The 18194-nt window shown below is 49.6% G+C and overlaps 1 protein-coding gene and 1 long non-coding RNA gene across 3 annotated transcripts in view; one reads left to right on the top strand and one right to left on the bottom strand.

Annotated features, from left to right (window-relative positions):
• Positions 1–9488, top strand: part of LOC140850447 (uncharacterized) — a 31313-nt gene extending 21825 nt beyond the window's left edge. The window contains exons 2-3 of the long non-coding RNA XR_012133299.1: positions 8559–8656; positions 9131–9488. This is a non-coding gene — a long non-coding RNA (uncharacterized lncRNA). The remainder of the gene's footprint in view (positions 1–8558; positions 8657–9130) is intronic.
• Positions 1–14918, bottom strand: part of ARHGAP22 (Rho GTPase activating protein 22) — a 193494-nt gene extending 178576 nt beyond the window's left edge. The window contains exons 1-2 of one of the 2 annotated variants that reach the window (XM_073241236.1): positions 14675–14918; positions 10959–11123 (exon numbers count right to left, since the gene is read on the bottom strand). In XM_073241236.1, coding sequence (XP_073097337.1) covers positions 10959–11025 — 67 coding nt within the window. In that variant the 5' untranslated portion in view covers positions 11026–11123; positions 14675–14918. The remainder of the gene's footprint in view (positions 1–10958; positions 11124–14674) is intronic. The other variant, XM_073241238.1, reaches the window with a different exon arrangement.
• Positions 14919–18194: the final 3276 nt, after the last annotated feature.

Here is an 18194-nt window from a genome sequence, read left to right as displayed (position 1 = left end):
TTGCATAGGTTTCCCATAAACGGTGGCTGCTAGGAAATGCTACACATTCATTAAGTTTTTGCCTTCAGAATGAAAGCCTTGTCCAACCCACTGGAGCTTTATGAAAGGTGGCAGATATTCGATCCCTTTTCTCCATACATATTTGTTAATAATCGATGCTACACAAAGCACAGCAACGAGCACTTTGCAAGGATCCAGCTTGGAGGAAACATAGTCCTCACCTCTGGGACACCTGCGCAGAGGGCATCTATAATGGAAAATGTCTATTTGGTCTTTGTCTCTGGTTCCTGGCACAGAGCTCCTAAAACTCTAGAATTTCCTGAGTGATAGGAGCATCTTTTGTTATTCATAACAAGACCCTTTCAATCATCCCTGAGTCTATGCCACTGAAGTGAACATTGGCAGGCCCCCAGATAGCTTCAGAATGGGGGCTGGCCTCCAGAAAGACCAAGGCATGACCACAGGGCTGGAGCTGTTGGTCCCACCCCTTACTCCCACCCCCCACCTCTGGGAAGGGGAAGGCTCTGGAGGTTGACCTCAGTCACCAATGGCTGATGATTTGATCAATCATTCCTATGTCATAAAACCTCCACAAAAGCCTCTAAGTTGCGGTTCAGAGAGCTTCTGGCTTGGAGGTGCTTAGGAGGGTGGCACACCTGGAAACGCATGGAAGCTCTATGATGTCCACCTCCAACCCACACCTTGCTTTATCCATCTCTTTTACCGGGCTGTTCCTGAGTTCTACCCTTTATAATAAACTAGGAATAGTAAGTAAAACATTTTCCTGAGTTCTGTGAGCCAGTCTAGCAATTATTGAAACTGAAGAAGGGGTCATGGAAACCCCTGAATTTACAGGCAAGTTGGGCAGAAGTGCCTGGACACTCCTTTTGGAATTGGTGTCTAAAGTGGGGGCAGGCTTGTGGGACTGAACTGAAACCTGTGAGGCCTGCATTAATTCTGGATGGTTGGTGTTAAGCTTGAATTGAATTTTTGGACACCCAGTTGGTGTTAGAGAATCAGAGCGGGTATGACAGATGTCCAAACCTATCTGTCCCACTAGCTGTGAGCCCTCAAGGGCAGGACCAGTCACATCCCCTTCTGGACCTGAGCCCAGGATAGGATTTTGGATAGAGTAGAGAACAAAGGACTATGCAGGGCCCCTGGTCTGTCCCAGGGCAGTGGGGTATAGCTTGGGCCTAAGCCCATGGCATCTTCTTCCTCTTTCCAAATTTTCAATTTTGAATTTCAGGCTCAACCATTATCTTAAGGGATTTATCAAAGATCCCATCCCTATAATTTTTGGCACACACTGGCAGGGCCCCTAGGTGGGGCTGAGCATTCTGGGCTCTGCTGAGGATGTAAAGAGGCACCAGGGGCTTCATTCAGGTGGTGCTCTGACTGACAAGCCAGAAGGTCTGGGCCTGGGGGGTCTGGGGGGTGCCTCAACCTGGAGGAAGGGGCACCTTTCTTGTTTACACAAAGACGCTGTGTAGACTCAGGGCTCTGACCCTGCCCTGTGAGATGCCGGGAGAATGAGTCCAGAGGCCAAGGCTTGAACACATACCCTGGGGATGCGGGGGTGGGGCAGCATGGGGACTGACTCCAGGCCTATTCTCTTCTTTGCGCTGGGCACATGAATCAGACCTTGGGTCCACTAAGGTGCCTGACCAGCCACCGCTCTGGTCAGGATGGCCCTGCCTTCCCAGCCCTGCACTTGTGCAGCCTCAGAAGCAGACTGGACGTGGCAAGGAGCACACCCGTGCCCCAGTGGCACATCTCCCTTTAGTGCAGTTTGTTATTGTTTGCTGAGCACACACTACATGCCATGTTCCCTGCCATGGTCTACACACATCACTGCCCAAAGATGTTTTCTTAATTTATGTTTTAAGAGGAAAATGAGGCTCAGAGGTGGTGACAGATGTGTGCTGGGTCACCAGCTAGCGGGGGCTAAGCTGGCATCTCAACCTGAGCCTGTGTCCATTTCCATAGCAGGGATGGGGGCACAGGTGTCTGCCATATGGTACCTACGTGAGGAAGCTGACTCTCTATTCTGGGGACTCCACCCTCCACTCCTTCAGCTCCCAATCACTGATAGGCCCAGAAATCTGCTTTCAAAGTATTTGATTCCTCTGGCAGCCCTGTTAGTAAATTTAAAGTATGAAGACTCTTTGAAAGTCATAAGTCATGGCTCAACTAATCATGGTAAAGCTCATTCATAACCAACAGGAGTTCACCACAAAATGGGCCTAAACCCCTTCCCATTCTTCATGCAGCCCTCAATTCCCTGATGGGTTTAAGAAAAGTCATTGATTTTAAGTTCAGCATTTTCCTTCTGGTTTGGGTGGGGTGACAATTTCTTAGCTTTTTACACATTAAAGATGAAATCAGAAGCCCAGGTCTTAAAAATGCTTAAAGTAGCTGCATAATGACTATTTCTTTTCAAATAACTTGTACTGCACCTCCCACTCCCTGTCCCTAGAAGACCCTGACTCACCTCCCAGAGGTCTGTGACCCACATGGAAGGCTTCAGGGGACAGCACCCTTTAGGTCCCTCCCTTAGTTTATAACAAATGATGACTGTGAACTCCAGGAAGCAGAGATTTTTATTAGTTCTGCTACTTGCTGTATCCCCAGTGCCTAGAACAGTGCCTAACACAAAAATGTTAAGTGCCCAAATGAATCATCAATCCTTCATTAGGGAACCACTGGGTGAACTTCCCAGGCCTGGCCCCCTTTAACAGCCCTGCTAGCTTTCATCTCTGTGAGTGTCTACCTTTGTCTGGGACCCTCAATTGACTGGTCTTCTGTTTGCATCCCCTGAACACTGGAGAAGTAAGACTGGGTGCCTGGTTCCAAGTATAGAGTCCCTGTGACCCTACACAGAGTCTGTATCAGGCACCAACCCATAATTCCATTTTCTTTTTAAAAAATTCCCAAAGGCAGATCTTAATAGTAGGGTCCAGTGGTTTGTCTGTAAGGGACTTCTATTCATTCAGGAATTAACCTGTGCCTTTCTGTGGACTCTGCTTTTATTAGGTATGGAATCCTTATAACAGTTCTGTGAGATATGGCTTATCATGACTTTCCTTTTACAGTGAGGAACCCATGTAGAGAGACTGTATCACTTGAATAAGACCTCAGAGTAAGCAAGTGATGGAACTAGGATCCACACCCAGGCCTAGCTTTTTCTAAGGACTATTCTTATCTTTGCAGAGTGACAATGATGCCAGCAGCAGGGTGGGAGGGCCGACTTCCCTTCTGCCCCAGAAAGTTAGTGGGGACTGGGTCATGACATGTGGCTGAGTGGAGGGAGGGGCAGAGGTCTGGGTAGAGGAGCGATGATAATTTCTTAACTGAACACAGGGCTGAGCTGGTCTTCAGGAGGCCCTGACTCTTAGATGGCATTTAGGGAAGGTATCTGAAAGTCAACGCCATGGGCATCTGTGTCTCCAGGGTCATCTTTACCTTCCTCACAGGCTACCAGGAGGCTGCTTCCTCTCATCCTTGCTTCTGGGTGATAGTATTACTACCCTGGTAATCCCACAGTATTACCTGCCAGCCATCTAACATGTTGAGAGAAGCCAGTTTGTACCCCTAACCCAGTCATACTGTGGAGAGCTGGATGGGCAAGTTCCAGATCTGGGTGGGGGTCTGATGGCTGTGGCCAAGGGGTGTGGTCAGTGTGCCTGGATGCAGAGGTGTAGTTATGAATGAGCGCCAGGGAAGGGTCTGCTTAGACCTGGGTTGAATCTGCCCCTGGCACCCACTCACTAGCTGTGTGCCCTTGGGCATCAGTGCACTCCTGAGTCTCAGCTTCCCTATCTGGTCAGCAGGGAGAGCCACTCCCACACTGTACAGGGCTGGGGCAGTGCTGACTAGAGCACATGGTTGGTGGGGAGCTATAGAGCACGGAAGGGCTGGGAGCCCCACTGCCGTTTGCCATTTTGCAATCATTCTCAGGGTCAAGTCACTTCTCCCAGGTGTGCAGGAACAGAAAGCATTGTAGGAAAATGGTTCCCTAAGGACACCTGACTCAACCCCGATTCGGTGCGGTTGCTGCGGGTGGGGAGTGCAGGTTTCTGCTTAGCGCCGGGAGGGCAGTGTATCTGGCAGAGCTTCTGTCTGGACACCTGCTGCGCGCTTGCCCAGCCTCTCCCCAGCCTCCTTGTTCCCGGGGCACAGATGCCTCCAGACTGATGGCTCAGAGCCCAGGAAGGCAAGAGGGCTCTCTCCTGCTAACAGGCGCATGTGTCCCCCTGAAATTCACATATTGAAGTCTGCATCCCCTAGTACCTCAGAATATGACTGTATTTGGTGATAGGGTCTTTAAAGAGGTAGTTAAGTCTAAATGAAGTCGTTGGGGCGGGCCCTGAGCTGATGTGATGGGTGTCCTCATAAGAAGAGATCAGGAAACACACACAGTAGGAAGACCATGTGAGGCCACAGGGGACAACCACGTCCCTGAGCCCAGGAGGGGGGCCTTAGAAGAAACACATCCTGCCGGCATGCTGATAGACTTCCAGCCTGCAGAACTGGGAGAAAATAAATGTCTGTTGTTTGAGCCCCCAGCCCATGGTACTTCCACAGCAGCCCGAGCAGGTGAACACATCTGCCCTTCCTCTTGGAGGCAGGGGCCCCTTCCAGGACTGCCATGGGGTAGGCCACTTCACCTAGTCTCTGGTGCCCTCTGTCTCTTGTTGCCCCTCACTCTGAAATCAGAGCTGGCCACATGGGGCATGTAAGCTGTTTTACAGGCTACACCTATACCCCCAGTCTCTTTGCAAAGTTGGTGAGTGTGTGAGCTGGGCAGGCCTGGGAGACACAGAGGTAGAGCCCTGGGGAAGTCGTGTTGCTGACAGCAGTGGCCTTACTGATGCCCCTCACACTGGCCTACCTTCCTTTCCTGTCTCACTCCTCCCCCACCTCGTTCTGGCATTTCCTCCCAAACAAACCTCCTGCACTCAAGCCCTTGTCTTAGGCTCTAGTTTTGGGGAACCCAAACTTGGAGTAGCTTCACCACTTCCTGGCTGGGAGAGCAGGATGGAATGACTTCACTTTCCTCATCTGGAAAACAGGAACATTAAAATCTCACAGGCTGGCTACAGGAGATAAATGAGATCGTCATGGTGAAGTAAGTTGTAAACTGTGCAAGGTGATCTCAATGATATCACTTATTTATTTATTTTTCATTTGGTGGTAGCATTAGGTCCTTTCTCCATTGCTGTTTCCACTAAAAAAAAAAAGAAGAAGAAAACCCTACTTTCCTTCTCATTTCCTAGGGGCTGGTGCAGCCAGGTGCAGGTGAACACCGTTGGTGAGGAACAGGGGTTAAGGGGCTGACTCTGTTCTCCCCTCCCCCTCCTTCCCCACACAGCATCTGCATTTTCAACAGATTTTACAGACATGGGAACTGAGAGGACACTGCATGAAGGGCACACATGGGTGGCCAGGTCTTTCCAGCCTGGCTGCATGCCTGGGTATCACAGGCTGACGTGGTGCTTGTGCAGGGAGCGTGGAAGTGAGCAGGATGGGGCTCCAGAGTGCTTGCTGCAGCCCTGGCCCTCTTCCAGGAATGCCAGCTGTACTTTACCTACCTGACTAAAAGCCAATTCAGCTGCCCCCTGCTCTCGGACCCTGCCCTGCCCCTGGGCAGCATCAAGACCCTGTTCCAGCTGCCTGCTTTGTTGTACACCCTCCACCAGAGCTCGGTCCTTCTGCAGACTGAGATCTCTTTGAGAGGTGGTGCAGTATCTCTGCATGTGTGTCCAAGCATCTAGAAGAGAGACTGTTGGCCAACAGTACAGACTCAGTAGCCGTTTGTAGACCTGTGGCTAAGCTGTGCTTGGTGGAACAGTGAGGGGCAAGCAGGGAGTCCTCACTCGAGAGGCCAGCAGAGGGAGCAGGCAAGGCAAACCTTGGCTGGCATGCCAAATGCAGAGTGCTGGGAGGGAAGTCAGAAGGGGCAGGCAAGGCATCGGGGACAGAGCTGCTGATGGAATCAGGATGCGAAGCTCACATGAGGATGGGGTGTGGGGGTGGGCAGGGCACTGAGGGGCTTCCTCATGTGGCTGGGCCAGAGTGGGTGGTTGGGACAGGTAGAAAGCTGCCCTGTACCCACACTGTGCTACAATTCCCACCAGGTTAGTCCCTGAGAAGCTGACCCCTCCATGAGCCATGGGGCCGCTGGGGCGAGAGGTGCTGCCGGGGAGCGCCCTTCCCTGAGGAGCTGCAGTTTCGAGGCTACAGATGGAGAGGGGTCCCTATGCAGTATCTGCAGGGGGGCAGTACTGGGTAGAGGGCAGGGGCCACCCATTGTCGTGTGTGTGAAGCTGAGCAGTGGCTCACTCTCCATTCAGAGCTGTTGCCTAAGCAGCCCACAGAGGACACATAGTGGGTGGATGGAAGGATGAATGGATGGAGCAAGGGACAGCGACAGAACATGCGGGAAAGATTGGTCAGAGGGGCACTGGGTGGTCCTCCCACATCTGTGCCTCCTCCTGCCGCCCCCTAACAATGGTCACCCCACCCTCTCAGCCATCCAAGCCAGAAGGCTGGACCTCAACTTCCCTCCTCCCCTCCCCCTGCGACATGCAGTCAGCCACCAAGCCCTGTGCATCCCACTATTTCCTTGGCCCAGATTCTCATCAGCCCTTCCCTGGACTGCTGAAAGTCCTCCTCCTTGTGGGTCTCCCTGCCCTGGCCTTTCTCTCCCTGCTTACCAGCCACCCCTCCCAGAGCCACTCTGCCGTGGAATGGCCTCACATCCTCCACTGGCTCCTGCAACTCAGACCAGAGAAGGGCCTGTGATGGCTCTGTAATGCAACTGGGCTAGGCTGGAGGATGCCTCCCAACACTCCTTTTCTTGTATGTTTCCCCTCAGGCTTGGCCTCAGGGAGATTCTAGGGAGATCTGGGAGACAAGGGAAGCAGTGGCCACTGCAGCACACAGAAACTGTTGCTCATCGGTTGGTTCGCCTCATCAGCTTGAAGCAGAAGCTGGGCCTGCCCTTGCCCCACCTTCCCATGGGACCTCCCTCAGTGTCTCTGACTGCTGGGCCAGGGGTGTGTGTGTGTGTGTGTTGTGTGTGTGTGTGAGAGAGAGAGAGAGAGAGACAGACAGACAGACAGACAGAGAGACAGAGAGAGAGACAGAGAGACAGAGAGATTAGCTCTGGAATGAAGGGCCTGTTTTCTGCGGGATTACTTTGTACCATGAAAAACAACCATCCTGCTCCCCAGCTGGAATCCTGGACATCCTCTGCATGTCCCTTGTCCAGCACTGCCGAGCACCGTCCATCTCTTCTCTGTGATATCTCTTCAACCTGCTGTCCCCATGATATTCTTACTGAATATATGCAGTAAGACCTCAAGTTTCAGTCCTCAGGAAGGCCACCTGACTCCCATTAGTCCCCTCTGCATGCTATTCATTCATTTGACAGTTATGAAACCTGTACTACCCATCAGGCATCATTCTAGGCACTGTACGGACAGCTCTAAGCTTAACCTTTCCCTTCCCCTCCTTATTCTAAGTGGTGCTTGAATAGTGACCAAAGGGATGGTGGCAATGAAGCCTGCAGGGTGGAGCCTATAGATTCATAGAAGAGGTGAAGCAGATAATGCCTGAAATAAATACATAGGAAGCACGACTTCCACTGATGTCTGAGTGACGAGTCAGCAAATCCCCCTCCTAATAGCACTAGAAATCTGGACAAAACTGACAAAAAACATTTCTATACTCTAGAACTTGGCCAAAGATATGCAATGATCTCAACAGCAATTACGCTTGAAAAACTGCTGCCTTTTGGTAAGAACAGTGGGGGTCTGCAGTGTTCTTGCCTGGGGTGTCTCTAATCCCAAGGTCGCCAGTTTGGTCCTCACAGAAGTTTTCCAGGGTGAGGCACATCATGGGGACCAGCAACTTTGCTGAAAAAGTCACAGAGGCTCATTCAACTTTGGGTGGCAGGGGACGCTCATACCCAGCAGCACTGTGAGTGGAGCGGACAATCCAGGCAGCAGGTGAAATCAGAGAGCTAATGCCCTGTCCAAGGCTGCACGCAGATGCAGTGGAGGCTGGAGAGGGCTCAGGGCACCACACACTCCCGACTCTGGGCACGTGCAGAGGGGCTCAGCAGGAAGTAAAGACAAGGGCAAACTTGAAACTAAACAGTTCTGAGAACATTTCCCTGGCCCACACAAACCTACTGGCAAAGAATGGAAACTTTACTAGTTCAACTTCTGGACATAGCAACTGTCTGTCCAATAATAGGCTCTTTACTGAATCATACAGAAAGACAGTTGATTCCTAGGAAGCCAGGCTTAAAAACAAAAGGAAGACCACAAAACAAATATAAGCAGATATTAGTGGTTGCATACTGTGGTAGCGGTGAGGGTGGGGGGGACAGATTTAACAGATTCAGCCCATGGTATAAGACGGAAGTCTGTGTTCCTGGTGCTGACGAGTCAAGGATGTCGGAGATGATGTGAAGGGTGGTGGGTTGGAAGGTGGGGTGACATGAGAATCCATGGGATGTTTTGAGTAACAGATCTCATCATATTTAGGTTTTAAGAGCCTTGTTCCTGCTCCAGTAATGAGAAGAGGTGGATGGGCCGTGGGTAAAATCAAACAGACCAGTGAGGAAGCCTTTGTAGGACTCCAGGTAAGAGCTGACGTTACACCCTGATGCCGTGTCATTCTGCCTATAAACAATTCTGGTCTGATCAGTCCTATGCTTAGAACTTTCAATAGCTCGCTACTCCCCATGAGAAAGAGTCCAAGTTTCTCAAGATGTCATCAACCTGCCCTTCATCTTGCGACCCACCACTGCCCTTCCTGTGACTTCAATTCCTCTGTTTTTGAGTCTCCTAGTCTCCTAGGACATACTGTTGCCTCCCTACCTGGGTCTCCTCCCATCCCTGCCATCACAGTAGGGAGGGGAGAGAGTGTGCTTTGTAGAAAGGCCAAGTGAGCAAAGCCACAGAGTTGGGGAGGCACAGTAGAGGGCTGGGGTGGGGGGTGCCCATTCTAAGCTGCCCCATGGGCTTACCCCTGAAGATTAGCTTGTGAGTCAAAGAGCTGGGGATATGTAGGAATGGCTGGATTCAGAGCAACCTTCTTCTTTCTGACTTCTCAGGTCCCATAAGGGCAGAGACCACCATCTTTCTTTCCACTGTGATTCAGATACACAGTGGCTACTCATGATGGGGGTACCACGGGTCCTTGGCAGAGAACGAGGCAGGTAAATGAGCAGGAATTTGGAAGCTGGTGAGAAAACAGGCTGTAACTGGCCCAAACGGTCAGGAGAGTGCCATAGAAGAAGCTAACAAGTGATGTGGCCAAGGGGCTGCCATGGCTAGGTGGGAGCTTTAGCACGGGGCCCTGGAGGAGAGACCAAGGCCCACACAGCCTGGCCTCTGACTTTCTGCTCCATGGTAGGCCCTTGACACAGCCACACTGTGAGCAAAGCAAAGAACTGAGGTACAGCAGCACAATTTAACCCCAAAGAATCTTCCATTTGCCCCAATTCCCTGAAAATTATAATTTAAAACAAGCTCAAGTTCACTACTAATCCAGAATGTATAGGGAGGGAAGGAGAGACAGACAGAGAGAGAGAGAGAGAGAGAGAAACTGAGAGGGAGAAAGCAAGAGACAGAAGGGCCCGCCTGGACAGCCCAGGGTTGCAGAGGAGACAGAAGACACTTCAGTGCTGGCTGAGTGTCCTCCCCTCCCAAAGCCTTCCATGGATGGCAGTGCTCGGCCTTTTTGACAAAGCTGCCAAACTTTTTGTGGTGAGACATTGATTCAAACATTAATTCAGTCTAAAGGAAGGAAGTACTGATGCATGCTACCATGTGGACGAGCCTCAGAAACATTATTCTAAGTCAAAGAAGCCAACATACACAAAAAACCCCATGTTGTATAATTCTATTTATATGACGTATCCAGAATAGGTAAATCCACAGAGACAGAAAGCAGATTAGTGGTTGCCAGAGCCAGGGGAGGTGGGAAGCAACTGCTTGGTGGGTACAGAGTTTTCTTTTGGGGGTGATGAAAATGTTTTGAAACTAGACAAACGGGGTAGTTGCATGGTGTTGTGAATGCAAGAATTGACCCTGGATTAACTGTTCACTTTAACCTGGTTAATTTTATGTGTTAATTATGTGTTTTTATGTGTAAATTTATGTGTTAATAAATTAACCTGGTTAATTTATGAATATCACTGCAGTGAAAATTAATTCAACTAAATTGTTTAAATTCAGGTATCACCTGCAATATTTAATTTGTCCTTTTCTTGAAGCATTAGCATCTGTACTCAAAAGTCTGAGGACGTCTGCTACACCATGGAAGTCTGGTGGCTGGAACCTTTCACAAAAGGAAGTGACTTTTTCTTTCAAATCAGATGATACTATAAACCCAGCTGAGAGGAAAAATATCTGAAGATTTTACAGGTCTCCCCCACAATGCAATAGTACTGAACAGAAATAAAGGTTAATTTCAGCTGCTCCCACCTGCTATTGTAGAAAGGGAGCCAGGAAGTTAAATATCATGACGAGTATCCCACAGCACCTGTCCAGCCCAGAGTCAGACCCAGGCAACCTGGCTTTGTAAGCACAGAGCTTGACTCCTCATCCCTACAAATGGGTACTCAGACCAGAGCAAAGGCTGCTGTGTGCCATTTGAGGCCTCCCCAGGCTTACTCTGGGGGTTCCTGGCCCTGGCTACACATTAGATTCACCTGGGAATTTAAAAAATATGCTGATGTCTGGGTCTCATCAGACCAATGAAACCCAAATCTCTAGTATTTAAAATTACCTGGGGATTTTTTAAAAGCTCCATCATGATTCTAGATGGTCAAGATGATTCATCATGATCAAGATGACCTTGGATGACCCTGTCCCTCAAGTTAGAAACCAAGAGCACAGGTAATCATACTTCACATAGAATAAAGTTAAAATTCTTACCCAAATATCTGGCTGCAAATGTTCTTCTCCTGCTGGATGCTGTTGGCAGCATAATGAAGCTGAACATCTATGTGCAAATCTCTCGTATATCCTTTTTATAAAGAACCAACCACATCCTCCAGCAGACAAGCTAATTCCTGTTTTCCAGTAACAAGAGATCAGCATCTATAGAAAAGAAATATATTTAGAATGCCCTTTATCGGGTGTTTTCTTGGATTTCAAACAAGAAACCTCGCTGTGAGGAATTAGTCCCTTAAATGCAAGCATACCCAGGGATCTTGGAATGCCCTTGGACAAAGTCATGGGACCTCTGGATATAAGTTCCTCAAGTCTGTGAAATGGGAACAGTAATGACAGCAACCCCTCAGGGCTGAGGGAGGGGCACGGTTGGCGGGTATAAACAGCAAAGCCCTCGGCACACTTAAGATGCTATGTTCGATCTTTCTTTCCAGTCAGCTGACCTAAATCTAAAAGGAGCCGTGTTTTCCACAGAACCTCAAAGACAGCTACAAACAATAACCAGCAGATGTGCAGTGTGACTTCCAGGAGGCTGTCTGTGACCTTCATCTGGTGTGTGTGGCAATGCTGTTAGCGGGGAGCTTAAGGACATGGTCCCCACCCCCAGTTGGAGAGGCACAGCTCCAGAGGCACCCAGTGGCAGACCCTCACCCTAGTGCACTGGCCACTCATAACATATGGCTTCTTATTCTGGAAAGTTAGCACCATTATCAAGTGATTTACAGTTGTGGAACATCCCGTTCATGAACAGCCAAGCGATGTTCATGCAGCCATCAACACCACGGATGTGGTGGCCTTGGCAATTGGAGGGAAAGGCAGCTCCTAGGGGGAGGGGTTATCCTGTTTAAATACATATGGAGTTTACAGACACAGAGGAGCCACTTCTGGGAGGACACCTACCAGAATGTTCTTCCCACCACCCCTCTTGTCTCCTTTGCTCCCTTGCATCTGCTGTAGTGAACTGGCATCATATTTGTGATCACAAAAACCAGTCACTGTCGCACAGAACAAGCATAGCCAGCACTCACTGAGTGCGGACCCCTTCGTCCCTGGCGCTGCCGGCTGCAGGAAGCTGGAGATTCAGGTTGTCACCACCACAGGAGGTGGCTGTGGGGCTGCTGGCAGCTGGGCAGCACTCAGTCAGCAGGCTGTGTTGGGGCAGCATCACCTCACCTGCTCCATGCCTCGCTATCCACAATCAGCTCCTGCTGCTGGTACTCTCTAAGCAGAGCATAGGGACAGTACACAGGAGGGGCCAAGCGTGCCTTGGGGACTGCTCTGGGGCAGCTGGGAGAGAAGAAGGCAGTGGAGTAAGAGCTGAACTGCTTGAAGGGAGCACCCAAACCCCAAACCACACATGCTGACATGCCCTTGGGCCAAAGCAAACAGTGAGCTGGCTTGCAAAGGGAAGTGGTGCAAAGTGAGAAGAGAGACGAGTCCCAAAACAGATTGGCAGAGATGAAGTCAGAGCCAAGGAGCTAGGGGAGTGGAGCAGCAAGCCTGAGAACCTGGAGTTAGGGAAATACCTTTGAGGCACTTAGGGATCCAGAATGACACTTCTCTGTATTCCCTAAGCATGCGGGACTGGGAGGGTGATGGAGGGAAATAGGGACTGAGAGGAAGAAGCCCATCTGGTGTAGTAGGGGCTTTAGAATTAGAAACTGTGGGTTGATGCCCAGGTTTTTCCTTTTCCTAATAATGTGAATTTGGACAAGCTACTGAAATAGGGTTGCCATATTTAGTAAATAAAAATACAGAATGTCCAGTTGTATTTTTAGTATAAGGGCATTCTGAACATTGCATGGGACATAATGTCTGCTATAAAGGTATTCAGTGTTGACCTGAAACTTAGATTTAATGGGTGTCCTGTATTTTATCTACCTCCTGAGTATCTATTTTATCTTTGGTCAAAAGGAGAAAATCAGGTAAGAACCTTTCAGTTGCTAGAAACAAAAAAGACAATTAAAATTGGCTTAAAACTTAAGGGGGAATTTACTGAATTTTTTAGTGGGAAAGTCTTCATAATATGGACTTCAAGTATGGCTGGATCCAGCAGCTAGCTAATATCAAATTTGTCTGTTTTTTCTCTAGTTCTCCTGTTTGCTTTCTGAAGTGTCAGCTTTATCCTCATCAAGGCTGCCTTATTATTAAAAAATGCTGGACACCAGCTTCAGGAGCTAATATCTTCTCCTTTATGACCAGCAGGAAGAAACAGCATATCTTCTAGTGTCTCTCTCAAACCCGCTGGAAAGCTTTCTCTCCCTCCTCTCCCAAACATCTTCTCTTGCCTCAAAGCCTTGATTGGGCAACCAGTCCATCCCTGAACAATCCTGATGGCTGAAGAATGAGATGTACTGATTGGCTAAATAAACTGGTCTCATCCCAGGAGGTAGGTGGAGCTGGCTTCCACAAGGCACTTGGACTGGTAAAGGAAAGAGGTACATGGCAGAGTAGATGCCAGGGTACTGTGACCAAGGAAAGGGGAGAAGGGCTCCAAAAATACAATGCCCCCTGCAGGTTGCTCTGAGGGTCTGGCAAATGAGACTGCTTCCCAGTGTGTGTATGCATGTCTGTAACAAAGTTCGTCTTCCCCTTGCACATATTGATTGCCCTTTCTTCGCCACCCCTCATCCTTCTGGCCAGGCCTCTGACCCAGTCTCCACTCTGTGTCACAGAACAAAGAGTCCTCTCTAGGAGACAGTGAGCTGGGCCTCTGTAGTGGCTGTGCCAGCTGCCTTGGATATGTCCCTTCCCCTCACTAGTCCCCATCTACATCATGGGGGTGGGGGATGGGGTGTATGTTGCACGTGTGTGGAGGGCATGATTGTATCAGAAGGGCTGTTTGGAAGAGTGACATTCACCGACCTCAGCCTCCAGTGGGGATGACAAGGCCCTAGAGCATGGGCATCTGCTTTGGGGGAAACATGGGTAGAAGGGCAGGTTGGTGGACTCTGCATGCCAGCTGGGGGGCAAGTAACCTCCAGGGAGAGGGGACAGGAGTACTGATCCCCAGTCACCCACCCCAGCTCTCACCTTCCCCTTACCCACCTTTCTTGGCAGTGGTGTTGAAGGGCAGGCGACACCCCAGTCAAGCTCAGCACAGGTGAGGCACCGCTCCCTGGTCTGCCAAGTAGCACTGGAGAGAGCCAGCTGGGGGATGACTCAGCCAGGAGCAGCTTTGGTTGGTACGGGTGCACAGCACACAAGCTCACCATGGGGGTGGGTGCTGGGATCGCTAGGTCCTTCTGGATTCATGCCAGGATGCTCTGCACCCAGCATCACCTACCTGCAGGCATTATTAGTAATGCCAGCTAGCACTCAGTATACACCAACTGTGGACCAAACACATTAACTTAACAGCACCCTGAGGTGAATATAACAGTGGAATTGTGAGTCACTTCAAGTCACCCAGTTTAACATGATGAAGGTGTGGGATTCAAATCCAGATTTCTCCAGTGTTCCCTACCTCCCCATCCCTCAAGCGTGGACAAATGTCCTGCGTTGTCCTGGACTGGTCTGGCCATGTGTTTGCCCTATGCCTCCTCATTCATCTCCCACAGGGGCCCTGGCTATGCCTATGTGTGGGCACAGGGTAATGAGCACCCCCATCTGGGGTGGGCATCTGGACCCTGGTAGGCCGGAGCTGGCCAGGCTTTCAGGAAAGCTGCCTGGGTGTTGCCCTGTAGGGTTCTGCTCACCTGGTACTGGGTAGCTGGTCACTTTCTTCTCCGCTGCTTGGAGCCTGCCTGGGGATCCTGGCTGAGGGCACCGCCGGGAGGGAGCAGTGGGGCTCCCTGCCCCCTCTTCCCACCCGTGGTGTGGCAGTGGCCTTGGCCCTGCCCCTCTGTCCCCCATGTGATGAGAAGCAGGGGAGGCGGGCAGGACTGCGAGGAAGCTGATCAGGACGAACATCGTCAGTCAGATGCAGGCTCCCGGCTCCTCCGTGCCTCTGGGGATGATGCGATGATGGGCGTCCTTGGCCTGCTAAAAGACTGCAGCCGCCTCAGGAAATGTTTCTCAGGCGAGGCTGACCTCTGCCAGGAAGGGCTGGGTTTGGGCTACTACCGGAGTTTGACTTGGTGCAGAGCGCCCCCTGGCGGATATCATCTGGTAGCGCCTCAACGGTCCCTGGACCACTGCCTCCCTTGCAGCCCCATTTTCGCATCTCTCCTGGTCTCTGGTTCCGCCAAGCCCGTCGCTCCACACTCACTTGCAGCCTCACCTTCCCTGGAGCTTTCTATACTGTGTGGAATCCCTAGAAATTTCTCCACTCAGTCTTCCTCAGAGCAGTGAACTCCACACAAGCCGGCTCAGGACTGCGTCTTCAGTATAGGAAGGAAGTCGGAGCTGGAGAAGTGCTTAGCAGGGGAGGAGCCCCGGTGGCTGGTGGGGAGGACATCTCAACCATACCCCAAGTATCCAGCAGCACAAATCTCCCACCTCATAGAGAGGGACACTGAGGTTATAACAGTTCAGCAAATTTCCCAAAGGGACAGATTACAAGTGGCATAGCTAAGATTTTAAACCAAGGCCAGCTGACTCAAACCCTCTTGAAAGTCAAGGTTGAGGAGGGAAGCAGGCAGGTGCCCCTCAGTTACCTGGTCTCCTGATGGGGCTTTGGTGGGCAGAGAGCCCCTTTCTTTGAGGGTGGGCTGGCCTCCCCCTCACCTGGGTTCAGGGTGGCCCCTCAATCTTGTCCTTCATGACCAAGGCTGGCCATGGACTGGTAGTCTTGGAAAGTCCAATCCAGCATCTGTGCAGAGCCAGGGCTGGGGTGGGGGCTGGGTCAGTGCAGCCTCAGATTGGTGAGAGGCAGGCTCATCAGCCATAAGTACTGTGGTAGATGCCACCAGATCCTGGATGTCTCTGGGAGGGCAGCAGCATGGGCCGTGCTGGGAAGGGGTTGTTGGCACATGTCCTTCTGCAGGGCTGGGGCTCAGAGCTTCTGAGAAGCACAGCGTAGTGTCCTGTTCTTGGATGTGGCCAGTTCTGCTCCCATTGAGGACTTGATCAGAATGCAGCACGTTAGATGTCCTTTGTGCAGGCCCTGAAGTAGTGCTTTGCACTGTAGCTCCCCCGTCCTTATGATCAAACACTCCTACATGATTTTAGTGTCTGAGTTTTCATTGGTATTAGAAACTGAATTAGCAGCAAGTGGCAGAAAACCTGTCTGCCTTGAATGTTTAATACAGTGTGCCCTGGTGCAGTGAATCTCCGGGGGAGCCAGCAGCAATTGTACCTGCCTCTTGGGCCTTTACTAGGGCCTCCCAGGTGACTGGGTGGGAACCCCCAACCCTAGCCAGGAGCCTGTCATCATCAGTGGGCTGACAGTCTTCTGTGAAGTTAGGGTCCTGTGTAGGGGCTCAGGTACCTAGAAGCCCCCAGAAATCAGGGTGGTCACAGTGACCCTCTGGAGGCTTCTGCTCAATGATCTATTGAGCCCCAGAAGTCACAAATTCTGTCAGGCCACACTGGAGATCTTACATTTAATTAAGAATTCTTGGACTTTTTGTTTTCAGAAAGCAAAGTTATTTTATTTTTCCTAGTTGTTATAATCTCTAAGCACTGGAAGGCTATATACTATTTTATGTTTGTAAATATTTAAGTTGATGCTGGGGCCCAGGGATTGTTTCCTGTCTTTTGTTTTTTAATTTTTTTTATTTTGTTATCATTAATCTACAATTACATGGAGAACCATTATGTTTACTAGGCTTTCCCCTACCCCAAGTCCCCCCCACAAACCCCATTACAGTCACTGTCCATCAGCATAGTAAGATGTTGTAGAATCACTACTTGTCTTCTCTGTGTTGCAAAGCCCTCCCCTTTCCCTCACCCCCCACATTATACATGCTAATCATAATACCCCCTTTCTTCTTCCCCACCCTTATCATTCCCTACCCTCCCATTCTCCCCAGTCTCTTTCCCTTTGGTAACTGTTAGTCCATTCTTGGGTTCTGTGATTCTGCTGCTGTTTTGTTCCTTCAGTTTTTCTTTTGTTCTTATACTCCACAGATGAGTGAAATCATTTGGTATTTGTCTTTCTCCATCTGGCTTATTTCACTGAGCATAATACCCTCTAGCTCCAACCATGTTGTTGCAAATGGTAGGATTTGTTTTCTTCTTATGGCTAAATAATATTCCATTGTGTATATGTACCACATCTTCTTTATCCATTCATCTACTGATGGACACTTAGGTTGCTTCCATTTCTTGGCTATTGTAAATAGTGCTGCGATAAACATAGGGGTGCATCTGTCTTTTTCAAACTGGAGTGCTGCATCCTTGGGGTAAATTCCTAGAAGTGGAATTCCTGGGTCAAATGGTAAGTCTATTTTGAGCATTTTGAGGAACCTCCATATTGCTTTCCACAATGGTTGAACTAATTTACATTCCCACCAGCAGTGTAGGAGGGTTCTCCTTTCTCCACAACCTTGCCAACATTTGTTGTTGTTTGTCTTTTGGATGGTAGCCATCCTTACTGATGTGAGGTGATATCTCATTGTGGTTTTAATTTGCATTTCTCTGATAACTAGCGATGTGGAGCATCTTTTCATGTGTCTGTTGGCCATCTGAATTTCTTCTTTGGAGAACTGTCTGTTCAGCTCCTCTGCCCATTATTTAAATGGATTATTTGCTTTTTGTTCGTTGAGGTGCATGAGCTCTTTATATCTTTTGGATGTCAAGCCTTTATCAGATCTGTCATTTACGAATATATTCTCCCATACTGTAGGGTACCTTTTTGTTCTGTTGATGGTGTCCTTTGCTGCACAGAAGCTTTTCAGCTTGATATAGTCCCACTTGTTCATTTTAGTTTTTGTTTCCCTTGCCCAGGGAGATATATTCATGAAGAAGTCACACATGTTTATGTCCAAGAGATTTTTACCTATGTTTTTTTCTAAGAGTTTTATGGTTTCATGACTTACATTCAGGTCTTTGATCCATTTTGAATTTACTTTTGCGTATGGGGTTAGACAGTGATCCAGTTTCATTTTCTTACATGAAGCTGTCCAGTTTTGCCAGCACCATCTGTTGAAGAGACTGTCATTTCCCCATTGTATGTCCATGGCTCCTTTATCGAATATTAATTGACCATATATGTTTGGGTTAGTGTCTGGAGTCTCTAATCTGTTCTGCCTCTCTATGGCTCTGTTCTTGTGCCAGTACCAAATTGTCTTGATTACTATGGCTTTGTAGTAGAGCTTGAAGTTGGGGAGTGAG

Source organism: Manis javanica, chromosome 7 (assembly GCF_040802235.1).
Source record: "Manis javanica isolate MJ-LG chromosome 7, MJ_LKY, whole genome shotgun sequence".
NCBI classification, from domain to species: Eukaryota; Metazoa; Chordata; class Mammalia; order Pholidota; family Manidae; genus Manis; species Manis javanica.
Note: the sequence above shows the minus strand (reverse complement) of the source record. Positions and strands in the feature narration are given on the sequence as shown.